Below are 27,951 nucleotides of genomic sequence, written 5' to 3'. Positions count from 1 at the left end.
CATCGGCAGCTTTGAGGAGGAGGGTTTATTCTCCAGGTCTTTAACCGTTTTCTAGAATTTCTTGGGGTTAGACCCACAGAGAGAGAACTGCTCCTTAAAGTAACTAACTTTGGCCTTCCGGATAGCATGAGTGCACTTATTTCTCATTTGCCTGAACGAGAATATGCATGTGCCAAGCCTTTCGCCAAATGCAATTCTTGAGGTGGAGTAACTCTGCAAGATCACAGTCAAACCAGGGACTGAATCATTTTTTAAAAATAAAAAAATAATGGCGGCGTGTTTGTTAACAATACCACTGAAAATATCAAAAAAGAAGGTCCAAGCGTCTTTGACAGAGTTGATTCTATAACGTTTTACAGAGGCCAGTTCATGAAGGAAGGCTTGCTTATTAAAGTTTTTTAGCAAGCGTCTATGACAAATCAGGGCAAGTCATTTCACTGAGCAGCCATTACGAACACAGGCTGTAAAACGGTGATCACTAAGGTCATTACAGAAAACACTAGACTGATACCTATCAGGATTATTTGTGAGGATAACTTCAAGGAGAGTAGCCTTTTCTGGGTGTTTGGAGTCATGCCTTGTCGGATTGGTAATAATCTGAGAAAGATTTAGGGAGTCCCATTGCTTTAGGACTTGGTCAGGTGGTTTAAGCATGTCCCAGTGTAGGTCACCTAGCAAAACAAATTCAGACTTAGTGTAAGGGGCCAGGAGAAAGCTTAAGGCTGGTAGGGTTCAGGCCGGTGCTGATGGAGGACGATAGCACCCAGCAACAGAGCTATTTGAAAGTTTAATGCTTAAAACCAGCAATTCAAATTGTTTGGGGACAGACTTGGTGGAGACAACCGAGCACTGAAGATGATCCTTGGGAAAGATTGCCACTCCACCACCTTTGGAAGATCTGTCTTGCCGAAAAAGGTTATAACCAGAAAGGTTAACATCAGCATTCAAAACACTCTTCCTTAACCACGTCTCAGTAATGACCAACATATCTGGATTGGAGCTGTGAACCCACACTTTCAATTGATCCACTTTCGGTAATAAGCTTCTAGTATTAACGTGCAGAAAACCCAGGCTTTTACGAGAGCAGAAATCAGTGAAGTAGATATCAGAGCACAAGTCAGAATTGGGGCTAGCAATAGTAGATGGTCCAGGGTGTACTGTACATGCACATTTCCAGATATCATCAACAGTAATACAATCAAGGCACGGCATAGTACAGGGAGAGCTGATTTATGACATCTGAATGTGCATCAGATGGCAACAAGATCATATTGTTCAGCAATTTCATCAGGTAACATGAATACAAAGCCGGCGAGGGGTGGTTAGAATAGGATGGGAGGTCAACAGTCCGTGTAACCAATAGAGAGTCCCGAGTGTGGGAACAAATAGTCTGTCCCACGGTTGGGTAAAGAAAGTTCGTAGTCAACAAAGCATGCAGGAGTCATGAGGCAAATAGAAAAATGCACAAGAAAAAAATATATATAACGACTTGGGGCTAGCCATTGTTTATTTTTATTTTATTTCACCTTTATTTAACCAGGTAGGCTAGTTGAGAACAAGTTCTCATTTGCAACTGCGACCTGGCCAAGATAAAGCATAGCAGTGTGAACAGACAACAATACAGAGTTACACATGGAGTAAACAATAAACAAGTCAATAACATGGTAGAAAAAAAGAAAAAAAGAGAATCTATATACAATGTGTGCAAAAGGCATGAGGAGGTAGGCAATAAATCAGATAATTACAATTTAGCAGATTAACACTGGAGTGGTAAATCATCAGATGATCATGTGCAAGTAGAGATACTGGTGTGCAAAAAAAGCAGAAAAGGAAATAAAAGCAGTATGGGGAGGGTGAGGTAGGTAAATTGGGTGGGCTATATACCGATGGACTATGTTCAGCTGCAGCGATCGGTTAGCTGCTCGGATAGCAGACGTTTAAAGTTGTTGAGGGAGATAAAAGTCTCCAACTTCAGAGATTTTTGCAATTCGTTCCAGTCGCAGGCAGCAGAGAACTGGAAGGAAAGGCGTCCAAATGAGGTTTTGGCTTTAGGGATGATCAGTGAGATACACCTGCTAGAGCGCGTGCTACGGGTGGGTGTAGCCATCGTGACCAGTGAACTGAGATAAGGCGGCACTTTACCTAGCATAGCCTTGTAGATGACCTGGAGCCAGTGGGTCTGACGGCGAACATGTAGCGAGGGCCAGCCGACTAGGGCATACAGGTCGCAGTGGTGGGTCGAATAAGGTGCTTTAGTAACAAAACGGATGGCACTGTGATAAACTGCATCCAGTTTGCTGAGTAGAGTATTGGAAGCCATTTTGTAGATGACATCGCCGAAGTCGAGGATCGGTAGGATAGTCAGTTTCACTAGGGTGAGTTTGGCGGCGTGAGTGAAGGAGGCTCTGTTGCGAAATAGAAAGCCGACTCTAGATCTGATTTTGGATTGGAGATGTGTGATATGAGTCTGGAAGGAGAGTTTGCAGTCTAGCCAGACACCTAGGTACTTATAGATGTCCACATATTCTAGGTCAGAACCGTCCAGGGTGGTGATGCTAGTCGGGCGTGCGGGTGCAGGCAGCGAACGGTTGAAGAGCATGCATTTGGTTTTACTAGCGTTTAAGAGCAGTTGGAGGCCACGGAAGGAGTGTTGAATGGCATTGAAGCTCGTTTGGAGGTTGGTTATCACAGTGTCCAAAGAAGGGCCAGAAGTATACAGAATGGTGTCGTCTGCGTAGAGGTGGATCAGGGAATCGCCCGCAGCAAGAGCAACATCATTGATATATACAGAGAAAAGAGTCGGCCCGAGAATTGAACCCTGTGGTACCCCCATAGAGACTGCCAGAGGACCGGACAGCATGCCTTCCGATTTGACGCACTGAACTCTGTCTGCAAAGTAGTTGGTGAACCAGGCAAGGCAGTCATTAGAAAAACCGAGGCTACTGAGTCTGCCGATAAGAATATGGTGATTGACAGAGTCGAAAGCCTTTGCCAGGTCGATGAAGACGGCAGCACAGTACTGTCTTTTATCGATGCCGGTTATGATATCATTTAGTACCTTGAGCGTGGCTGAAGTGCACCTGTGACCGGCTCGGAAACCGGATTGCACAGCGGAGAAGGTACGGTGGGATTCGAGATGGTCAGTGATCTGTTTGTTGACTTGGCTTTCGAAGACCTTAGATAGGCAGGGCAGGATGGATATAGGTCTGTAACAGTTTGGGTCCAGGATGTCTCCCCCTTTGAAGAGGGGGATGACCGCGGCAGCTTTCCAATCCTTGGGGATCTCAGATGATACGAAGGAGAGGTTGAACAGGCTGGTAATAGGGGGTGCGACAATGGCGGCGGACAGTTTCAGAAATAGGGGGTCCAGATTGTCAAGCCCAGCTGATTTGTATGGGTCCAGGTTTTCCAGCTCTTTCAGAACATCTGCTATCTGGATTTGGGTAAAGGAGAAGCTGGGGAGGCTTGGGCGAGTAGCAGCGGGGGGGGGGGGGGGGGCTGTTGGCCAAGGTTGGAGTCGCCAGGAGGAAGGCATGGCCAGCCATTGAGAAATGCTTGTTGAAGTCTTCGATCATCACGGATTTATCGGTGGTGACCGTGTTACCTAGCCTCAGTGCAGTGGGCAGCTGGGAGGAGGTGCTCTTGTTCTCCATGGACTTTACAGTATCCCAGAACTTTTTGGAGTTAGAGCTACAGGATGCAAATTTCTGCTTGAAAAAGCTGGCCTTTGCTTTCCTGACTGACTGCGTGTATTGGTTCCTGACTTCCCTGAACAGTTGCATATCGCGTGGGCTCTTCGATGCTATTGCAGTTCGCCACAGGATGTTTTTGTGCTGGTCGAGGGCAGTCAGGTCTGGAGTGAACCAAGGGCTATATCTGTTCTTAGTTCTGCATTTTTTGAACGGAGCATGCTTGTCTAATATGGTGAGGAAGTAACTTTTAAAGAATGACCAGGCATCCTCAACTGACGGGATGAGGTCAATATCCATCCAGGGTACCCGGGCCAGGTCGATTAGAAAGGCCTGCTCGCAGAAGTGTTTTAGGGAGCGTTTGATAGTGATGAGGGGTGGTCGTTTGACCGCGGACCCGCAGCGGATACAGGCAATGAGGCAGTGATCGCTGAGATCTTGATTGAAGACAGCAGCGGTGTATTTGGAGGGCAGGTTGGTCAGGATAATGTCTATTAGTCTATTGTAAGTTCAGAGTTACACGCCCCAACAATGCGTGTGTGCTGGAGGCGAGCGAAAGCTCGGGAGAGGGGGGGGGGAGTGTAGTGGGCGTACCTGTACCAGACAGCGGGAGGCAGGCCAGGGCAGATGGTGAACAGATAGCCAGTTGAAGTCCAAGCAGCAGTGCAGCAGGCTAGAGAGGTGTCACACCCACTCGGGAGAAGCTTGGAAGAGACGGTCTTTGAGATGGTAAATGGGTCTAAATAGGCTTCTGGCGTTTGCTAGTCTTAATTCAGTGTATTCATCTTTAACTGCCATTTACCAAAGTTCCACACTTCCCACAAGCCAACTCTGCTTCAGAAGCATCCGCATTCACCAAATTATGTGTGGTTGTCCTTAGATATATTCAACCGACTTGCCCAGAGGAAGTTGTTGATATGGTGTAAATTTTTTATTTTAGATCATATTTTATTTGGAAAAATGCACCAAAAATACTGTAGAAATATTTCTTTAATATTTATCCTGGAGTGTCTTAAAGAAATAAAATAAAAACTATTTAGGCTGACTTCATCCAGTGGCCAGAAAAAAATGTATTTGCGTGGTATTCCAAATTTTTATGAGATATCACAAAATGTGCGTGTTTTAACATTTTTCTATTTTTTTTGTAAAAGTTGATTGCGATATAACAAAATATCCCTATTAGAGTGTTGGGCCTGGCCTTAAAGATATCTCACGAGATATTCTGGATAGTACTGTTTTTGTTTGTTTATTGCAAGTGCGCATTTAGACAAGGAATATGTCCCCCTGAATGCATACATTTAGTCAAAAACAAGGTTTTTATTCTGAACTCTGACCTTATCTTTGGGTTTCCTCCCTAGCCTGATAACATACTCATGGCAGAACCCCATGGTGATCAGATCCGCATCTGTGATTTCGGCAACGCCATGGAGCTCACACCCGACGAGGCTCAATACTGCAAATACGGCACACCAGAATTTGTCGCTCCAGAAATTGTCAATCAAACTCCTGTATCCAAGGCAACTGACATCTGGTAAAAATGCTGGACCCATTCAAGTGTTTAAAACTTGATTCCTATCACAAATGGATCCTCTCTAATTCTCTTCTTTCTCTTCCCAGGCCGATTGGAGTCATCACATATCTGTGGTAAATATGGTGTCTATGCAGTGATTACAAAACCAATCATTGATTCATAAGATGATTAATCACGATTTAAGCATGGAATTATTATGCACATGCACACTACAAGCCAAATGGATAAATAAACACCTGTTCATTGCTATTTTAATTACTATTAGAGACCCTATCAAAAAGGCCAAATTTGCCCCCTCATGGACCTGTAATAATATTGGAACATGGCTCTAGAATCAGTGAACAATTAGTGAGAGGAAGAGAAGTTAACAGGTGTTTCTGCATTTCAGCTTGACTGGAGTATCTCCGTTTGCTGGAGAAAATGACCGCAGCTCCGTGCTCAACATCAGGAACTACAATGTGGCTTTTGAGGAGAGTATGTTCGCTGACCTGTGCCGTGAAGCCAAGGGATTCATCATCAAACTGCTGGTGGCAGACAGACTGTGAGTGAAACCTATAGATTTTAACATGTTCAGGCCAAAACTTGAGATGTCCATATGCTACTCAGAATGTCATGTAAATCATGCATTTGATTAAATTGTCAATGTTCCAGACAATTTTAGTTATGGATGTCAAGATAGGATTTGTCCTTAGGATGTTTCCTCTGTTCTTATACATTTGTGGGCTTCTTAAGACGAACTAGAAATCTAATGTAAAATGGTATCATGTCATCCCTTTAGTAGGCCTGATACACAGGAGTGTCTCCGTCATCCATGGTTCAAGGTGAGGCATGTGAACGTTGACTATGGACTCATGTGTGACGCATAACTTTAGGGCTCTGTTCTAACTTGAGATCCCCCGTCATATCATTTGGTAAGATATTGAGCAATTTCAAAATTACGGAGTAATATATGCTAATCTATTCTGTTTTCATTCTTTCACAAAGACCCTAACCAAAGGGAAGGCCATAAGCACAGAGGCCCTCAAGAAGTTTGTGTCTCGCCGAAAGTGGCAGGTAAGGGATCTGTCAAAGCGTCTTTTTTTATTATTATTATACAATTCAAGCCATGATTTTTATTTTCATCTGATTCAGTCTAATATTTGTTTATGTCCATCTTTTCAGCGGTCCCTTATCAGCTACAAATCCAAAATGGTAATGAGGTCCATCCCTGAGTTGCTGAATGACTCATCCAGCCACATCTCCATCGCTGTTCCCCGACACCTCAAAGAGGGCTCACCCCCACCATCGTCGTCCTCTGACTCCGACGAAGATATTGACGAGCTTCCCTTCATTCCAATGCCACTCACCATGGAGTTCTCTGGATCAAGAATGTCTCTGAATGAGATCCCGGACGATCAGGAAGGCACAGGCAGGCCAAACGGCCCCATTGACAGACCAGGATCAGCAGTCACTCATGGCCAACAGAAGATGGTGAGTGAAACCACTGGGAGAGAGAAAGAGGCTGGAGATTCCGCAGGTAAAGGCCACGGCAGGAAAAGGTCAACGCTAGAAAATGACAAGGGGTCTTCGGACGAGGAGGCTCCCGCAGAGTTGGTGCAAGTATCTGAGAAAGCAAGAAGGCCCTTGTGCAGAGGCTTGAGCTTGGAGTCAGATAAGCCAGAGGGAGGAACCAGAAGGGGGCCGCTGCGTAGAGGGGGCTCTGCAGACAGTGCGCTGCTACTCCACCTCGTACCAGAAGAGGACACTCCGGAAAGGAGCCGACGAGTCCTCAAAAAGACAGTATCCATGGAGCTGCCTAGGAGGAGCACAAGCCCAGGGCCTCTGAGTCAGGAGGACTATGCTCTCAAACTGGAGCTGATGCGGCAGAGGCTACTTCGAGGCGGCTCTGTAGACAAGAAGATGAGTGGCCTGCGAGGACCCCTGCTAGAGACGCTGGGCATGGACGATGGAAAGCAGCGGTTGTCACTGGAACGCTACTCGCACGCCCCCCGCTTAGGGGTTCCCCCATTAACCAGGGCAGCTTCCAGCGACCAGCCTGGAGAAGACGACCCCAAACCCAAATTTCTTCGCAAGAGCGCCTCCTTCAGTCAAGGAGATGATGCAGAGCCCATTCCTCTGCACAGACGGTCCGGGGAGCCACTGGAGTTCCCGCAGATAGAGGAGCGAAGACTCAAGGAGGCCATATCCATGTCTGCTCTCACTGAGCCATTCAAGAATGACTCCCGCCCTGTGACTCCCAGGGAACCTTCCCCTAAACTTCCCATACCAAGCCCAGAGCCTGGGGAACAGGAGACAACAACCAAGATGGAGAACAAAGAGATTAAGACTGTGGAGTCCATTGGCGTGAGTACAGACAGTAATGCAGATCAGAGATCGAACACAGGTGGCTTCTCAGAGAAGAACATGAGCACGTCAGGAGAAGCAATGATTGAAACAGAGTACGTGGATCTGAGGGAGCCTATCCGTCCTTGGAGGGAGCCTAGCCCTCGTGTGAGGGTTCTTCCATTAGAGGAACCAATGGAGGAAGAGAAAGAAGAGATTGAGGAAAAAGCGACTGTTCCTGTAGATGAACCGAAAGCTAGAGAAGTTGAAGAAATACACAAAGAAGTACAAAACAAAGTCAAAGAAGTAGAAGAAGAAGTGAAGGCACCAGTAAAATCTTCTGAGATGGTCATTACTACAAGCTCCATAAGGGTCACGCCAGCACCAGCATTTTCAAGGGCACCAGATAATGTTGTGACTCCCTTTCCACCTACGTACGTGGCTCCCTCTCCACCTGCCCTTACTGTGCTCCCAGACGGTAGGACCTCTGCGTACGCTAGCATAATGCAAACCATCATGGTCCCCTCGCTTCAGCCCCTAGTTAGCCCCCCATTAGCAGACTCCACCCCTGTAGTTGTTCCAGTCCTTGCACAAGCACCATTTCCAGCACCAACATTAAAACCCACATCTACAACTGTCCCTGATCCATCAAAGCCAGTAACTCTGCTATCTACACCAGGGGAACACCCTGCTGTCTTTTCAAGGGTGGCATCCCCCGAGCCCAAGGAAATGAGTCCACCCAAGGTTTCCCCGTGCCCCACGCCCCAACATGAGCTCTCGCCAGGGGGACTAAATCTCCAGGACATTGCCTCAGAGGAAATATTCAAGGCACGCTTCAAAAAGCGTGACTCTTCCGTCATTCGAGGCCTGAAGCTTCTCAACTGGTCAAAGCCTGAGGAGAAACAAGTAGCCTCTTTGGACTCTGCCGAGTCAGGCGAAGATGTATATCGTCCTGGGCCCGTCGGAGCGCCGCTTGAGTTTGTCCCCAGGAGACTGGAGGAGAAATCCAAGTCGGTGCAGGATCTCCGCGAAGCCCAGAAGGACCAAGGTTTTATGAGAAGGCTCTCCATGCGCCTCAAGAGGACTCCGTCAGCCGAACGCAAGGTAGAAAAGCCAAATGAGGAAGAACCGGTGGCTCCCAGGCGTCGGCTCTCCTGGGCTCTCCCCGGCCGAAGAGGATCTCATTCCCAGGAGAGAAAGGAGGTGGAGATGATGAGGATGGATGGGGGAATGGAAGCCGAGGTGGAACAGGAGGTCAAGGAGCCAAAGAAGCCAAACGAGTCGCCAGTCATGGCCATGCGCAGGAAGATCGAGTCGACGGTGTCCGGAATATCCATGAGGATCCGCAGTGCCTCGGAGGAGAGGAGGGTAGCGGCGGAGGAGAGGGAAGCCAACAAACCAGAGAGCAAGAAGACACCCCTGTTCTCTATTCTGCGCAGGTCGACTTCCGAGGGACGTAGCCTAAAGAATATGGCTGGACACAGTGTCCCTCAGAACCAGCTGGTTTCTCAGTCGGGCACCGGAGCTTCCTCAGATTCCCTGGAGTCCATTTCCAGCGTCAAGTTGGAGACAGCATCAAAGGGTACGAGACTTCTACCAACATATAAATAACATTTCTTTAGAATGAACATGTTCCCCCTACACCTGAAAAGGTCATATCTTTCATTTGAAGATGATTACTGAGCAGAATTAGACAAAACCAAACTTTACCAATTAAAGGGTGTATTATCACTGTACAGAGACAATGTCACTATTCTGGAGTGTTACTAAGAATGTAATAAGAATCATACATTTTAACAATTATACAAACCCTCCCACCCCCTTCCCCAACCAAACCTTTGTTCTTGCATACTGAGATACAAGAAAAAGTAAATCTTAGTAAACACGCTTCCCTATGTGTGCTATCATCCCCTTTTTTCTTTGTTACTATTTATATATGATTTAACTTTGTTATGTTTGTTCCCTCTGGCAGGGGCAGAGGGCGAACGTAGGTCCCGATGGGACCGTTGGGGCCTAACCAGAGGCAGCAAGAAAGACAAGACGGTCTCGCAGCCTGATATCCCCACGGCTATTGCCAGAGAAAATGGCTCCCTACGCTCTCGCTCGTACTCCAGACTGGCATCTGGTAATACTTAAAGTCCCTCTTTTCTTAAAGAGATTGTTCATCCAAATTTCCAGACCTGGTAATCTCAATTACATTTCAAAATAAGTATTCAGATATATTTTATTTGAAATAAAAAGTAGTTGATTATAAGTAGTATAAATACACTTGGAAACTGTTTGAAAATACTCAAATACACTTCCATGCATTTAACCCATGTATTTGAAATAAGTATTGAAAATACTTTCAAATACAATTTGCTAGACTATTTGGTTTAAAAAAATAACCATTCAAATGTTTTGGGCTGTGTATTTGAAAAGCATTTAAAATACCAGATACTCAAACACACATTTATTTGAACCCAGGTCGGCAAATTACAACATTTCATATTTGTTTCCTTACCTTAAAAGCACTCAGTGGACAGGAAGAAACCGCAATCCATCATCATGTATCAAATTACCGGAGGGTTATGAGAATATTCCATCAACGTTCCACCAAACAATTTATTTTCAATCTCTTTTCTATTTTTAAATTAAATATACCTTCCGGTAACCCGCCTCACTCAATGTGACACGGATCCGCAATTTTTTTTAGACCTTAGCTACTAGCTATTTAGCCATTGTTTGCCACTGCTAGCGGCCTTTACCTTCTGCACAGTCACCAACCGATAATACCTACCAGCCTCAGACTATTTTTCTCCATTACAACGCCGGATTACTGCCGTAAACCCTGGACCATTACTCCTGATCATCACAGCTAGCTAGCTGCCACCGAGTGACCCAGCCCCAAAGCTAGCCCTGAGCCAGGCCCACATCCTGGCCTACTCTGTGATCACCCGGCTACCCAGCCGATGCCTCCCAGACACGGCTAGAATCTACTACTCCACCGGATACTTGCCGTAAGCTCTGGACCTTTGCAGCAGATCGTCGCTGCTACCAAGTGGCTATAGTGGCTAACGCCCCTGCCCCGAAGCTATCACCAGTTAGCCGCGAGCCAGGCGCATCTCCCGGGTACCAAACACAATTACTACAACTACTACACCTCTTTCGCCATCTGGCCCGGACCCTTTGTCGACACGGCGCCCCGCCGTACCACCACGACTGGTCCGCAAACGTAATTCCATCCTCTGTGCCCTCAACCGGCCGTTGCTGAACGTCGGAGCTGACGCTTCTACTTACCACGGCTTGCTAACTTTAAACACTGTGTCTCCCGCGTGCTAGCGTAGTAACGACTACCCCGTGGCTTCCCTGTTCCATCTATTGCTGTTCACTGGACCCTATGATCACTTGTCTACGTAGCTGATGCCTGCTGGACTGTTCATTTATCACGTACTCCATTTGGATATTTTTTTCCGTTTATCTGTCGGCCTTAGCCCCAAACTCAGGCCCTGTGTGTAGTTAACCAACCCACTCTGCCCATTCATCACCATTTTACCTGTTGTTGTTGTCTTAGCTGATTAGCTGTTGTTGTCTTACCCGATTAGCTGTTGTTGTCTTACCAGTTGTTGTCTTAGCTAGCTCTCCCAATCAACACTTGTGATTGCTTTGTGCATCATTTTATATCTCTCTCAAAGGTCAATATGCCTTGTATACTGTTGTTTAGGATAGTTATCATTGTTTTAGTGTACAGTGGAGCCCCTAGTCACACTCTACATGCCTCAGATTCATCCTTTGTCCCACCCACCACACATGCGGTGACCTCACCCAGTATAACCAGCATGTCCAGAGATGCAACCTCTCTTAACATCACTCAGTCCCTGGGCTTACCTCCACTGTACCCGCACCCACCATACCCCTCTCTGCACATTATGCCCTGAATCTATTCTACCACGCCCAGAAATCTGCTCCTTTTATTCTCTGTCCCCAACGCACTAGGCGACCAGTTTTGATAGCCTTTAGCCGTACCCTCATCCTACTCCTCCTCTGTTACTCTGGTGATATGGAGGTTAACCCAGGCCCTGCGTGTCCCCAGGCACTCTCATTTGTTGACTTCTGTAATCGAAAAAGCCTTGGTTTCATGCATGTTAGCATCAGAAGCCTCCTCCCTAAGTTTGTTTTACTCACTGCTTTAGCACACTCCACCAACCCTGATGTCCTTGCCATGTCTGAATCCTGGCTTAGGAAGGCCACCAAAAATTCTGAGATCTCCATACCCAACTACAACATTTTCCATCAAGATAGAACTGCCAAAGGGGGAGGAGTTGCAATCTACTACAGAGATAGCTTGCAAAGTTCTGTCATACTTTCCAAGTCTATGCCCAAGCAGTTCGAGCATCTAATTTTAAAAATGAATCTCTCCAGAAATAAGTCTCTCACTGTTGTCGCCTGTTATAGACACCCCTCAGCTCCCAGCGGTGCCCTGGACACCATATGTGAATTGATTGCCCCTCATCTATCTTCAGAGTTCATTCTGTTAGGTGACCTAAACTGGGATATGCTTAACACCCCGGCCGTCCTACAATCTAAGCTAGATGCCCTCAATCTCACACAAATCATCAAGGAACCCACCAGGTACAACCCTAAATCCGTAAACATGGGCACCCACATAGATATTATCCTGACCAACTTGCCCTTCAAATATTCCTCTGCTGTTTTCAACCAGGATCTCAGCGATCACTGCCGCATTGCCTGCATCCACTATGGGCCCGCGGTCAAACGAACACCCCTCATCACTGTCAAACGCTCCCTAAAATACTTCTGCGAGCAGGCCTTTCTAATCGACCTGGCCCGGGTATCCTGGAAAGATATTGACCTCATCCCATCAGTCGAGGATGCTTGGTCGTTCTTTAAAAGTAATTTCCTCACCATCTTAAATAAGCATGTCCATTTCAAAAAATGTAGAACAGATATAGCACTTGGTTCACTACAGACCTGACTGCCATTGACCAGCACAAAAACATCCTGTGGCGTACTGCAATAGCATCGAATAGTCCCCGCAATATGCAACTGTTCAGGGAAGTCAGGAACCAATACACACAGTCAGTCAGGAAAGCAAAGGCTCGCTTTTTCAAACAGAAATTTGCATCATGTAGCTCTAACTACAAAACGTTTTGGGACACTGTAAAGTCCATGTCCAATGTCCTGATCTCCAATCCAAAATAAAATCTAGAATCGGCATTCTATTTCGCAACAAAGCCTCCTTCACTCACGCCGCCAAACTCACCCTAGTAAAACTGACTATCCTACCGATCCTTGACTTTGGCGATGTCATCTACAAAATAGCTTCCAATACTCTACTCAGCAAACTGTATGCAGTCTATCACAGTGCCATCCGTCTTGTTACCAATGTCCCTTATACCACCCACCATTGCGACCTGTATGCTCTAGTCGGCTGGCCCTCGCTACATATTCGTCGCCAGACCCACTGGCTCCAGGTCATCAATAAGTCTATGCTAGGTAAAGCTCTGCCTTTTCTCAGCTCACTGGTCACGATAACAACACCCACCCGTAGCACGAGCTCCAGCAGGTATGTCTCACTGGTCATCCCCAAAGACAACACCTACTTTGGTCGCCTTTCCTTCCAGTTCTCTGCTGCCAGTGACTGGAACAAATTGCAAAATCGCTGAAGCTGGAGACTTATATTTCCCTCACTTACTTTAAACATCAGCTATTTGAGCAGCTAACCGATCGCTGCAGCTGTACATAGTTCATCTGTAAATAGCGCACCCAATCTACCTACCTCATCCCCATATTGTTTTTATTTACTTTTCTGCTCTTTCACACACCAGTATCTCTACTTGCACATAATCATCTGCTCATTTATCACTTCAGTGTTAATCTGCTAAATTGTAATTACTTCGCTACCATGGCCTATTTATTGCCTATCTCCTCACGCCATTTGCACACACTGTATATAGACTTTCTTTTTTTTTCTATTGTGTTATTGACTGTACGCTTGTGTATTCCATGTGTAAGTCTGTGTTGTTGTTTGTGTCGCAATGCTTTGCTTTATCTTGACCAGGTTGCAGTTGTAAATTAGAACTTGTTCTCAACTAGCTTACCTGGTTAAATAAAGGTGAAATATATATATATATATTTTTAAACATACACAGAACATGGTTGCCATCGTCACAGAATTGTGTGTCCAGTTTTCTGAGGGTTCTATAACATTAATATCTTATGTTCTGAGAACATGGAAACCATATTCTGTGTATGTTTGGTAGGACGTTAATGGAATATTCTCCTAACCCTCCGAGAACTGGACACATGAATGTTCTTGCAACGTTCCCATTAAACGTATCTAGAACATTCATATTTTAAGTTCTGAGAACATGGTTAAGCACGTTCTGGCTAAGTTATATTTGACATTAAGAGAATGTGTCTCATGGAAACATTCCTTGCACATCAATGGAACATTCCACATTTAAAAAAATGTAAATACCTGAGACTCTTAAAACTTCTTTAGGGATCAAATCCTGTTAATGGGATCGATTTGACATCATCCGGTGAAATGGCAGAGTGCCAAATTCAAATTAAATTACTATAAATATTAAACTTTCATGAAATCACACAAGCAATACACCAAATTAAAGCTACACTTGTTGTTAATCCAGCCAACGTGTCAGATTTCAAAAAGGCTTTACGGCGAAAGCAAACCGTGCTATTATCTGAGGACAGCACCCCATCAAACAAACACAGACAATCATAATTCAACCCGCCAGGCGCGACACGAAACTCAGAAATAATTATATAATTCATGCCTTACCTTTGACGAGCTTCTTCTGCTGGCACTCCAATATGTCCCATAAACATCACAAATGGTCCTTTTGTTCGATTAATTCCGTCGTTATATATCCAAAATGTCCATTTATTTGGAGCGTTTGATCCAGAAAAACACCAGTTCCAACTCGCGCAACATGACTACAAAATATCTAAGAAGTTACCTGTAATCTTTGTCCAAACATTTCAAACAACTTTCCTAATACAACTTTAGGTATTTTTTAACGTAAATAATCGATCAAATTTAAGACGGGATAAACTGCGTTCAATAGCGGATAAAAACAAAGTGGAGCGAGCTTTCAGGTCACGCGCCTCTAACAAACAGTACACTTCACTCGAAGCTCGTTCTGAACTGTCCTAATTCTTCATTACACAAAGGAAAAACATCAACCAATTTCTAAAGACTGTTGACATCTAGTGGAAGCGATAGGAACTGCAAGCAAGTGCCTTAGAAATCTAGATCCCCATAGAAAACTCATTGGAAAAAAAAGATTTTCCTGGATGCTGTAATCGCTGCCAAAGGTGCTTCAACAAAGTACTGAGTATATGGTCTGAATACTTATGTAAATGTTATGTTTTTTTAATTTTTAATAATACATATGCAAAAATTTCTAAACCTGTTTTTCTTTGGTCATTATGGAGTATTGTGTGTAGATTGATGGGAAAAAGGGGTCTGAATACTTTCCGAATGCACTGTAGCTTGCCAGTGTGTAAACTCGCTTGTCAGTCTAAACAGCATGTTGATACTCACAGTTGTTGAAAGAGTCTAATTAGCAAACAGAGAAAGACATATCAAACAACATTTATTTTTATGTGGTCCATAGAAATGCCAATTTTTTTACTTCTTAAACCCATTCCCAATTTGTCTCTCTTCCAGACTTCCCTCCCGTGTTCCACATCAAGTTGAGGGACCACGTCCTGCTGGAGGGAGATCCCATCACCCTTAGCTGCCTCCCTGCTGGCAGCCCCCACCCACACATCTCCTGGATGAAAGGTAAGAACTTAATATAAGAGCAGAATGTAATATCAACCCCTATAGTATCTTCAGAAAGCATTCAGACCCCTTGACTTTTTACACATTTTGTTAATTAAAGCCTTCTAAATTGTATTTTTTTTTTATTCCCCCTAATCAATCTACACACATTACCCCATAAACACAAAGCAAAAACTGTTTCTTTTTTATTTTTATAAAAACTGAAATAGTAAATTTAAATAACTATTCAGACTCTTTACTCGGTACTTTGTTGAAGCACCTTTGTCAGCGATTACAGCCTTGAGTCTTCTTGGGTATGACGCTACAAGCTTGGCACACATGTATTTGGGGAGTTTCTCCCATTCTTCTCTGCAGATCCTCTCAAGCTCTGTCAGGTTGGATGGGGAGCATTACTGCACAGCTATTTTCAGGTCTCTCTAGGGATGTTCGATCAGGTTTAAGTCCGGGCTCTGGCTGAGCCACTCAAGGACATTCAGAAACTTGTCCCAACGCGGCTCCTGCATTGCCTTAGCTGAGTGCTTAGGGTCGTTGTCCTGTTGGAAGGTAAGCCTTCACCCCAGTCTGAGGTCCTGAGCACTCTGGAGAAGGTTTTCATCAAGGATCTCTCTGTACTTTGCTCCGTTCATCTTTGCCTCGATCCTGACCAGTCTCCTAGTCCCTGCCGCTAAAAAACATTCCCACAGGATGATTCTGCCACCACCATGCTTCACCATAGGGATGGTGCCAGGTTTCCTCCAGACCTGACACTTGGCCAAAGAGTTCAGTTTTGGTTTCATCAGACCAGAGATTTTTGGTTCTCATGGTCTGAGAGTCCTGAAGTGCCTTTTGACAATCTCCTAGTACGCTGTCATGTGCCTTTTACTGAGGAGTAGCTTCCATCTGGCCACTCTACCATAAATGCCTGTTTGGTGGATTGCTGCAGAGATAGTTGTCCTTCTGGAAGGTTCTCCCATCTCCACAGAGGAACTCTGGAGCTCTGTCAGAGTGACCATTGGGTTCTTGGTCACCTCCCTGACCAAGGCTCTTCTCCCCCGGTTGCTCATTTTGGCCGAGTGGCTAGCTCTAGGTAGAGTCTTGGTGGTTCCATTTAAAAATTATGGAGGCCACTGTGTTCGTGGGGAAACTTCAATGCTGCAAAAAATGTTGGTACCCTTCCCCAGATCTGTGCCTTGATGCAATCCTGTCTCGGTGCTCCTCTGACATGCATTGTCAACTGCGGGACCTTATATAGACAGGTATGTGCCTTTACAAATATTGTCCTATCAATTGAATTTACCACAGGTGGACTCCAATCAAGTTGTAGAAATATCTCAAGGATGATCAATGGAAACAGGATTCACCTGAGCTCAATTTCAAGTCTCATAGCAAAGAATCTGACTATTTATGTGAATAAGGTATTTCTGTTTTTATTTATTTGATCAATTTTAGAATAAGGCTGTAACGTAACAAAATGTGGAAAAAGTTAAAGGGTCTGAATACTTTCCGAATGCACTGTAAATGCATCATATTGCATTATAACTGTTGGCTTTAAGTGTACATTTTCTCCCACCTCAGATAAGAAGCCTCTGCAGATTGATGCCAGAATGAACATGATCTCCTGTCCGGATGGCAGGCAGCTGCTGATGATCATGACAACCACCAAGAAGGATGCAGGGCTATACGAGTGTGTGGCTACCAACCCTCTGGCTTCGGTCTCCAGCTCCTGTACTCTCTCCCTTGCTCGTAAGAGTCACACACACCTCAGAAAGGGAAATAGAGGGAGAGAATTGTCGTTATTTTTTTGTTGGTTTTCTAAATGACAGATTTTCCTGCTCTATTAGTTAGGTTTGGATAGACCCCTTGGCCAACTCAGTTGTTCGAACGAACCTATTCTAGCGCAAATTCCTTTCTAATTCTGTTACGTCAGAAAATGATACCAAATGAATTACCATCAACTAATCTTTAGACCAACTCTCTTGCAACTGAAAATCTTTTTTATTTCGGCCTAATCATTTGAAACACTTTTAGTGGTTTTGAATGAACAGGACTGAGTTGAACCTATACCTCTCTGCCCTTCTAGGGCTGCCCAATCATCCTGGTACTCCTGAGGTTCCCCAGCGCTATAAGAACACTGCCCTGGTCCTCTGGAGGCCCTCGGACACTATGGCCCCCTGCACCTACTCTCTGGAGAGAAAAGCAGAGGGTGAGTCATGGTGTCACATACACTCACACATACAACATCATTCGTATCATTTCAAAGTCTGAACTTAAAGCCATACTGTCCAAATGCAGTTGTATCATACGTCAAATGTCCACAGTCCAACACATTATTGTCCTGTTGCAGTCATTAGCAATATTGCAGTGTTGTTCTGTTCAATCACTGATAGAAATTCATTTACATTTAAAAATGTAATCATTTTATCAAGGCGAGACCCAAATGCAGACACAGGAGGCAGATGGTTGGAGTCTTACAATGTTTATTAATCCAAAAGGAGTAGGCAAGAGAATGGTCGTGGACAGGCAAAAAGGTCAAAACCAGATTAGAGTCCAGGAGGTACAGAGTGGCAGACAGGCTTGTAGTTAAGCAGGCAGAATAGTTATGCAGGCGGGTACAAAGTCCAGAAACAGGTATGGGTCAAAACCGGGAGGACTAGAAAAAGAAGAATGCAAAAAGCAGGAGAACGGGGAAAACGCTGGTTGACCTGGAAATATACAAGACGAACTTGCACAGAGAGACAGGAAACACAGGGATAAATACACTGGGGAAAATAAGCCACACCTGGAGGGGGTGGAGACAATCACAAGGACAGGTGAAACAGATCAGGCTGTGAGGGGGGGGGTCAAGTGCAAGTACTGGTCAATGTTTTACATTTTGTATTTTAGGTGAGGAGGAAGATTGTTTAAGATACTGTTTGAAGAGGTAGGGTTTCAGATGTTTTCAGAAGATGGGTAGGGACTGTGTCCTAGTTTCAGGGGGAAGCTGGTTCCACCATTGGGGTGCCAGGGCAGAGAAGAGCTTGGACTGGGCTGAGCGGGAGCTTCCCCTCCCGTAGGGGGTAGGGCCAAGAGACGTGAGATGGCTGAACGAAGTGCTCGGGTTGAGTTGTAGGGTTTGAGCATAGCCTGCAGGTAGGGAGGGGCAGTTCCTCTTGCTGTTCCATAGGTAAGCAACATGGTCTTGTAGTGGAAGCGATCTTCGATTGGAAGCCAGTGGAGTGTGCGGAGGAGCGTGAGAGACATGAGAGACATTTTTTTATGCAGTTTTATTATGCCAATGATTCATTCAAAATAACTGCCTTCCGTGACCTTATTCTCTGACAATGATTGAAATGTGTCTTTCTAAATGAAATATAAACATGAACACGTAAATGTATGTCTATGGTCTTTCTCCCCCAGGTGAGAGTAACTGGCTCATCGTGGCCACTGGAGTGGCTGACTGTTACTACAATGTGGTAGACTTGCCAGGAAGGGGCACCTTCAGGTTTAGAGTGGCGTGTGTGAACAAGGCAGGCCAAGGACCCTACAGTAACCTCTCAGAGTTAGTGTGCCTGGACGCCTCAGGTATGTGCTACTTTCTACTATGAAGACCTAATGGTAATACAGTATGTCATTATTATCATACATTTATTTTCCATTTGGTTTACATTTTTGCACACATGTATGATGTACTTTAGGCACCTGGAGATGGACAAACTCCTGTAAACGTCTATACTTTCTCCATCAAATATGAATGTTTCCTAGCAAAGTCTTTTTCATAGAATTCTACGAGAGGGCTCACTCTCGTAATACTAAAAACGGTATTATTCTGAATCAACAGCACCAACAAAATCCAGTGGATCAGTCGTTGTGAAGACAGTCCATGCAGCACCGGTTGTCAAAACGTCAGCAATTACCGTCCCCTCCATGAAGCCTGTGCCTAGTAAAGTGCCGACCCCAGCCCCATCTTTCTCCCCATCCACACCTACCCCATCCCCCTCTGCTGCTGCTCCCACTCCTGCTGTACCAGCGGCCAAGTCTATTGCTTCTATCCCCGCTTTTAAACCTGTTGATTCCAAACCCTCAGTCCCTCAGACCCTAACCAGCGCTGCCTCCGCCCCCATTGTTATTAATGTGGCCCCATCCCACCGGGCCATCCCTGAGATCCAAAGCCCGTCTCCAGTTCAGTCCGCTCCTGCCCCGGCCAAAGCCAAGACCACCATCAATATCAACGTCACGAAAACGCCACAGTCTCAACTGGGAACCGTAACCAAGCTCGCTCCTCCTACCGTTCTCCCCAAACCCCAGAGTCCCATCAATATTGTCTCTCCCATGACTAAGACCCCACCTAAGACCCCACCTGTGGCCCCTCCCACAGCCATTGGCAAACCCATTTCGTCTGTGCCCATGTATGCGCCAATACCGGCTACCACGGCGCGCGTCATCCCACCATCCCCCTCCACCCCCATCTCACCCCCGGTGGTGCTGGTTTCCAGCATGAGTCCTGTAGGGGATGGTGGGGTTACACCCACACGTATGACCCCGTCTGGGCGGATGACCCCCTCCGGCACCCTGTCAGGACGCAAGACGCCCTTGGGGGGACGCCCCGGTGAGAGTTCCCTGCGCCAGGGAGTGCCCCAGAAACCATACACCTTCATGGATGAGAAGGCCAGGTAAAGAATGTAAAAAGTAATGTCCACAATGCTCCCACAGTGATATGCTCAGAGATATTTTAGACACAGCATTTCCCTCAAGACTGTCTATCCATAACTGTGTTATTGCACTGAACAAAAATATAAATGCAACATGCAACAATTTGAAAGATTTTACTGAGTTACTGTTCATATAAGGAAATCAGTAAATTGAAATAAATTCATTAGGCCGTAATCTATGGATTTCACATGACTGGGATTACAGATATGCCTCTGTTGGTCACAGGCTAGTCAAGTTCTTCCACACCAATCTCGACAAACCATTTCTGTATAGACCTTGCTTTGTGCAAGGGGGCATTGTCATGCTGAAACAGGAAAGGGTCTTCCCCAAACTGTTGCCCCAATGTTGGAAGCACAGAATCGTCTAGAATGTCATTGTATGCTGTAGTGTTACGATTTCCCTTCAATGGAACTAAGGGGCCTAGCCCGAACCATGAAAAACAGCCCCAGACCATTATTCCTCCTCAACCAAACTTTACAGTTGACACTATGCATTCGGGCAGGTAGCGTTCTCATCCATAAAACCCAGATTCATCTGTCGGACTGCCAGATGGTGAAGCGTGATTCATCACACCAAAGAATGCGTTTCAATTGCTCCAGATTTCAATAGCGGCAAGCTTTACACCCCTCCAACTGACGCTTGGCATTGCGCATGGTGATCTTAGGCTCGTGTAAGGCTGCCCGGCCATGGAAACCCATTTCATTAATCTCCCGACGAACCGTTCCTGTGCTGACGTTGCATCTAGTTTGACCGTTTGTGAAGAAATTCTTCAGTTGTGCCATCCCACAGTTTCATCAGCTGTCTGGGTGGCTGGTCTCAGACGATCCCACAGGTGAAGGAGCCAAATGTGGACGTCCTGGGCTGGCGTGGTTACGCGTGGTCTGCGGTTGTGAGGCCGGTTTGGCTTACTGCCAAATTCTGTTAAAAATCGTTTGAGGCGGCTTATGGTAGAGAAATTAACATTGCATTCTCTGGCAAGAACTCTAGTGGACATTCCTGCAGTCAGCATGCCAATTCCACTCTACCTCAAAACTTTAGATATCTGTGGCATTGTGTTGTGTGACAAAACTACACATTTTAGAGTAGCCTTATTGTCCCCAGCACAATACATTTTCGCACAGAATCTGAAAAAAAATATGTTTTCTGGGATTATTTTATTTCATGAAACATGGGACACTTTACATGTTGCATTTATATTTTTGGTCAGTGTATTATTAATATTATTATAATTATGAAACACTATTATTATTATTTATTATATTATGCATTTCCCTGGAAATCTACCTCTAATTCAGTTAGAATTACTTTTGAGTCTGTTGTAATGTTGATACATTTAGAGAGACATCATACATCATCATCCATATTATAAGCCTTATTATACAACATTTTAATGGTTTTTATACAGTTATCTTCTTGATGGCTTTTTTTGATGTGTCAACTCAAGGTTGTCTCTTTGTTTGTCTTAAAGGGGCCGCTTTGGGGTGATCCGAGAGTGTAGAGAGAACGCCACGGGCAACCTGTTCATGGCTAAGATTGTGCCCTACGAGGCAGACAATAAACAGACAGTGCTGCAGGAGTACGACATCCTCAAGTCCCTCCACCACGACAAGATCATGGCTCTGCACGAGGCTTACGTCACGCCCCGCTACCTGGTGCTCATCTCGGAGTGCTGCAGTGGAAAAGAGCTCCTCTACAGCCTTATCGACAGGTCAGACAGCACAAACTCTTACGTGTACCAACTAATGGATATAACTCGTTTATTTCTGTTATATGATTTTGTATGTAATGAATTACATTTGCTCTGTATAGTATCCCTGGGCCAGGGTTGGGGTCAATTCCATTGGATTTCTTCGTTGAAAAGCTATTTATCTTCAAGGACAACTTTGGAAATTTGTGTTTCTATTAATGCTTTAAAGGGCTATAGTCAGGGGATGCAATGCAAATCTTGTGGTATTCTTTTTTTTTTACCCAAATAAATCAGTCAAGGCAAATCAGAAGAAATTGGAATTTCAGTTTACTTTCTCAATTGATAGAATTGACCTCAACACTTTCCTCTTTTGTTGTCTCCCTAGATTCCGCTACTCCGAGGATGACGTGGTGGCCTACATCGTTCAGGTCCTGCAGGGTTTGGACTACCTGCACAACCGCCGCATCCTGCACTTAGACATCAAGCCGGCGAACATCATCATCACCTACATGAACGTGGTGAAGATCATTGACTTTGGCAGCGCCCAGACCTTTAACCCACTCTTCCTCAAGCAGTTCAGCCCGCCTGTTGGAACTCTGGAGTATATGTGTAAGTCGTGAGCATGATCGAAATTGGTGTGTCTCAACCCAATCCTACCGGTTGAAACTTAGGGGGTGAAAAGTGTTGTTTTAGCCTGGCACTAACATACCTGATTCAACTTATCAATCAAATATGTATAATAGGGAATCCTTGTGTATAATAATATGTATTAATGTGATAGTTTTTAAACATGAGCAATCTGAACAGGGAATTTCAAGCACATCAAAATGTGTTCTGTGCGGAAAATGCTCTGTAGCCAATCGGTCTGTCTCTGTGGCACGATGTAGACACAGACGGTAAGGGACGGCTCATAATACCATGTACAGATGCCACGACTGAGCGGTGAACAGATTGTGATAGATGAATCTTTGATCAATGAATCATATGTTAATACCAGGTACAGTATGTGAACACACCCTAGTTGTGCCTATGTATGTGTCCTGAATGCCTCAAAGTTCTCACACTAACCTTTCCCTAACCTGCTCTTTTTCCTAACCTTTCCCTAAAGCGCCTGAGATGTTGAAAGGGGATGTGGTGGGCCCTCCGGCTGACATTTGGAGTGTAGGCGTGTTGACCTTCATCATGTGAGTATGACCAAGGCTTTGGGCCAATGTCATTTGAACACATTTGAAACTTAAGCCAAATCCCGGTTCATTCAAGTACCATTCATGAGTTGCAATTTGTCTCTATACAGTTCTGTACGTTTTTTATTTTATTTTAAATAAATTAATCAATTTTTGCAGTCATCTACACAGTGTAACAGATGGGCACCTGCTTTACATGAATAAAATCAAACTTTAACGTTCATTTAAATGTCTCAACACACAAATTGTTACACATGAATGTTTGACTGTGTTAATTTGTTTATTTTAAGTGCTCTGTCCCTTGTGTTTATTTCAAACCCATTTAAAACCGATTTCAAACGTTTTCAGGCTAAGCGGCAGGTCGCCCTTCATGGATCATGATCCACAGGAGGCTGAAGCCAGAATCCTGGCAGCCAAGTTTGACGTGGGCAAACTCTACCAAAATGTGTCTCAAAGTGCCTCTCTGTTTTTGAAGAAGATCCTGTGTAGCTACCCTTGGTAAGTGCGGCTGATAGTTAATACCAATTAAGTGCTATTTTCTTTCGATTAATTGGTCCATTAATTATATTGTTTACAGTCTGGACTGACATCAGCAGTTAGTACTTATTTTCTTTGTCAGAGCAATAAAGTTGGGGCACAACTAAATTTAATCAACGCAATGGCCTCTGTCTCACTCCACAACATTACAAACATTGGCTGTTGTTAACTTGATCTGTACACATATTTTGCAGTGGTTGATAATGCAGGATTGAGGCATTGACGTCTTCACACTTATACCCATTCAACAAGGCTGCCAATGGATGCCATAGCTTGTAATGAATGAATAATATAAAAAATGGTGTGTGTCGTATCACATTTATATGACCAATCCCTTATGGGATAGTTTGTGATTTTGAGTTAGGGCTGCTTGACCCTGGTTGTAACCTCTGTTTCAGGGCCCGTCCTTCCATCAAGGACTGCTACAACAACTCATGGCTCCAGGATGCCTACCTGATGCGGCTGCGGCGGCAGACCCTCACCTTCACCACCACGCGCCTCAAGGAATACCTGGACGAACAGCAGAGCCTGCGGGTGGGGGTGGCCACCAAGCACAAGGTCCTCCTCCGGTCATACCAGAGCTCGCCCCAGTCACCCACCAGCCCTATACCCCCCTTTCCCATGACACCGGTCACACAGTGAGCACGGCTTCATATGTCAAATGCATGAAGGCAGGAGCTGTTGCCTGAGAGGAAGTACGCAATCTAAATGAGGCGGGTCTTAGGACGGAGCTCCCTAACTTGGTGAGATGAGGTGTGACTTGACCTTTTCAGCCAAATGGACATAAAATCACAACATCCAGCACTGGTTCTGAATATTGAGGACCTAACCTCTCTGCCTCCACTAGAAAAGTCCCTATACTAAGCCTACAGGAAGCCACACATTTTTTGTCTTGCAATGAGACAATCCCACAATGGTTCTTTGTGTATTTCATAGGGTGATACATGTTTCTCAAGGACTGGATGCCAGCTCAAAGTTCCAAACCTCTGCTCTCTTTTTTTATGTTAACAATCTCACAATGTTTTCATCTGATCCTCTTGTTTCCATGTTCATCAACCAGATATCTTCTCTAAACATCTAGTGCATGTGTGATTTTATCTTTCCCTAGGATAATGACATTTGTTGAGATTATGTCTCTTCTAAGCAATTTTTTATGAAGCAACACTACTGATGACATCTTTGCCCATGATTTTGGGTGCTACGGTATGCACACCATAGTGCTCAGTTGCATTTTCTATCTCTGATCATCAGAATGTTCTTGAAAACATGAGACGGAATAAATGCATTGAGAAATAATTGTTAGCTAAATGGTCGAGACAAGATCAGCAAGAGCTACCAGAACAGTGAACAACCAATCAATACAACCCAAATCAAGGAATAGGACCACATCTGCCTGAAAATATTCTTAAAGGCATTCTGATTTGGCCCGTTGAGTCTTTGTCATGATATATTACTATGTCAATGGCTACATGTTCCTATAGTTCCCATAATTCATGGACATTGCAGAGGATTTGTGTATACAAAGGCTGCCTTGAACTCCAGTACCTTAGATTCACAGTAGCTATGGGTGTCTTGAGTCACATGGTATAATGTGGAAGGGTCATGCTGTAGCTTACAAGTGGCCCTTACTAGAGTTCAGATTGAACATTTTCACAAATTGCATTTGTAAAATGTGAATGAGTAGAGGGAGTGATGAGTGGCTTAATCTACAGTTAAACAGGACCTCTTTGACTGTACGAATGTAAATGAGTACACAGATAATACAAGTTCCCACTTTTAAATTAGAATGATGCTTGGAGAAAGAATGTATCTTTGTTTTGGGGTTATTGCCATATTTGAAAAATACATGTGTGTAGGTGCATGTCAGTCACATCCACGCAGATGTAGAAAGTGTGAACGTTTCATTCATAAACATTTGAGAATGTAGTTATTTGATTATCTGTTTTGGTATCTTCATCATCCAACATCGAAACAGTATAACAAAGGAGATTTAATAGTATAGATATGATATATATTCATTGTGGTATAGTCATGAAATGATGCGGCAAATGAGTGTCATGAAGTTGATTTTAATTGACATTTGTATTTCAGTTTTTAAATCAGCAGTTTGTTAACAATTAAGTATTTCAGCAGGATTCTTGTAGTTGAATACCATTGTCAAGTATGATATTAGTTTGAGGCCTGCCCTGTGTGTCATGTCATACAGTTTTCTATACAATTATGATATGGTCAATTTCTTGGATGACAGAAGTACTTGGGGTAAATCTACAAAATGGATAAAGAATATATTTCAATGGATTGTGAAGACAGTATTAACATTTCAAAAGAGAGAGTGAACATTGATGTATGAAGACAAAGAAGGAATGTGCAAGACACCTCCAGTACGTTAAGAAGTAAAGTAATTGCAAATTATTTTGTAATGGAACTGTTTGCAAGGTTGGCAATGATAAAGTTAATAGTTTTGTACCAAAGTAAGATACCTTGAATTATTGCAGTGTCCCATGTAATGCACATTGAAACACAAGCGTTTGCTTTGTATGTTGAGAATCATTATTAGCTTTAATTAAATATTTTATTCGGGGGGGGTGGGGTATTATGATACTGGATGGCTTTGTGTGTGTGTGTGTGTGTTTGTTTATTTATTCACTGATTGAGCAATTCAGTTTGGGCCTAGATTAAATCAGATCAAGCATTAAGCGGTGATAGCCAACACCCTAGCTGATGTTTTGGCAGTGTCGGAGGTGAAACTGCATTGGAGCTGTCAAATCATTGTCCCGAAAACACACCCATGAGAAAGTGTATGCTATATAAGTGATAATGCCCGAGAAGCCGGTATTTGGAGGATATATTGACACGGGTGTTGTTAGGCCCAAGACAAAGTCGAGGGCCGGCAAACTGTGCCAATATATCCTCCAAACACCGGCTTTGAGTGCATTATCACAGGTTACCAACATACTCAAATAATGATTGAGATTTTTCATTAAAAACCTTATTTCGATGAATGTATTCATACTATTTCATCCTTCCACAAGATATAGTCCCGACACAAATCTAGGGTTGCTATCCAAGCCGGCTGGTCGTTCGTTCTATCGGTTCGGTTGCCAGAGACGCGACCCAGTCGTTCCGTGTTTTTGTTCTGTATCTACGGACGCGACCCAGTTGTTCGTTCTAAATATTCCATTGCCATCCTGGCTGGCAGCGTTCTTATCCCTTGCTTGATAGCTAGCCAACTACGGCTAACTTAGTCACGTCAAAAAGTGCAGTCAGAATAACAGCAAAGTAGCTGCATTTGCATTTGTTTAAGCTGTTTTCTAGTGACATTTATTTGGATACATCCATAACAATGAGCTAATGATGCACGATTTTGCCTGGCATAGAACATGTGCTCTCTCGTCAGGACACTGTTGTTCAGAGGAGCTAGCCAACAACACAGCTAACACAATCACTTCAAACTGAAGTTGGAAAGACTGCAAACTAGCTGCACTTCGTTTCGTTTGACCTTTTACAATTTACATTTCTTTGTATATATCCATAAACATTTTGACAGCTGATTCATGATTTCGACTGGCTGAGAAACGCTGCCTGCCTGTCTGTATCGTCCCGACTCCCGACACGTTCATTACTATGGGACAGTTGGAGATCGAATTTGAATATTGAAACGAAATGTTAGTCTAGAAGAAATGTGAGATAATGTCTAGAAGCTATTTATAGTGGCGATCAAGTTTAGAAATTGCTTGGCTGGGCTGATGAGACAGTGGATTGCACAGTCAGATCAAAAATAGTAAATAGGCATTTTAATGTCATGGATTTAGCCGGTGGTAACTTGTGGAATAGACACAGGCTGGAATGCAGTTTTAACCGATCAGCATTCAGGATTAGACCCACCCGTTGTGTAACTGAAAATAATGACCCTTAAATTAAAAAACATTAAAATTAAATAATGAGGATTTCAATCAGCCTAATCAAGGTGTAGATTACATCTCACATTCCAGTGTTAGAACTTGTAAACAAGGCTGCATGGGATTTCTCGTAATGCAACGCCGTGCAGCCAATGGCAATGTCTGCTTTAGGTATAATACTAGGAGACACTTGTGGATTTGACAGCTCTATATGGAGTTCCACCTCTGACACCGCCAAAACAACCGCTATGATTGAATAGAGCCCTTGATGCGGCTCTTAACCTTCTTTGTTCTGTGGAATCTCTCTGAATCTGGCATGGAATAGCTACGAATAATAATAAAGAACATACATCTTAAACCCATTAGTTTCAGTTTGTGTTATTTCAATTGAGCTTTGAGTTGTGTCTTTGTTTAATGACATTTAACAAGCACTCATATGAGCAAAATTATTTCATTTTATTTGGAATGTTAAGGCAGACAAAATTAAACATGCCTATTTACGTAATGAATTTGAGTTTGGGGGGCTAAAATGGTTCAATATTAAAGCTTTAAACCTCACTAAAAGCTTCGCTCATACATAAATTAAACTTAAACCCAAAATGGTTCTCCAGTAGATTATTA

At 44.1% G+C, this 27,951-nt stretch overlaps 1 protein-coding gene across 1 annotated transcript in view; it reads left to right on the top strand.

Annotated features, from left to right (window-relative positions):
• The window catches only part of LOC139547130 (striated muscle preferentially expressed protein kinase-like), a 114,270-nt gene extending 86,582 nt beyond the window's left edge, over positions 1–27,688 (top strand). Inside the window, exons 25-41 of the mRNA XM_071356160.1 lie at positions 5,048–5,220; positions 5,307–5,333; positions 5,609–5,761; positions 5,999–6,041; positions 6,205–6,273; positions 6,382–9,124; positions 9,515–9,667; positions 15,239–15,355; positions 16,910–17,077; positions 17,415–17,537; positions 18,731–18,895; positions 19,152–19,983; positions 21,492–21,731; positions 22,096–22,319; positions 22,819–22,894; positions 23,243–23,392; positions 23,830–27,688. Of these exons, the coding sequence (XP_071212261.1) occupies positions 5,048–5,220; positions 5,307–5,333; positions 5,609–5,761; positions 5,999–6,041; positions 6,205–6,273; positions 6,382–9,124; positions 9,515–9,667; positions 15,239–15,355; positions 16,910–17,077; positions 17,415–17,537; positions 18,731–18,895; positions 19,152–19,983; positions 21,492–21,731; positions 22,096–22,319; positions 22,819–22,894; positions 23,243–23,392; positions 23,830–24,073 (5,700 nt within the window). The 3' untranslated portion in view covers positions 24,074–27,688. The remainder of the gene's footprint in view (positions 1–5,047; positions 5,221–5,306; positions 5,334–5,608; positions 5,762–5,998; positions 6,042–6,204; positions 6,274–6,381; positions 9,125–9,514; positions 9,668–15,238; positions 15,356–16,909; positions 17,078–17,414; positions 17,538–18,730; positions 18,896–19,151; positions 19,984–21,491; positions 21,732–22,095; positions 22,320–22,818; positions 22,895–23,242; positions 23,393–23,829) is intronic.
• Positions 27,689–27,951: the final 263 nt, after the last annotated feature.

The sequence above is a fragment of the Salvelinus alpinus genome, chromosome 20 (assembly GCF_045679555.1).
Source record: "Salvelinus alpinus chromosome 20, SLU_Salpinus.1, whole genome shotgun sequence".
Lineage (NCBI taxonomy): Eukaryota > Metazoa > Chordata > Actinopteri > Salmoniformes > Salmonidae > Salvelinus > Salvelinus alpinus.
Note: the sequence above shows the minus strand (reverse complement) of the source record. Positions and strands in the feature narration are given on the sequence as shown.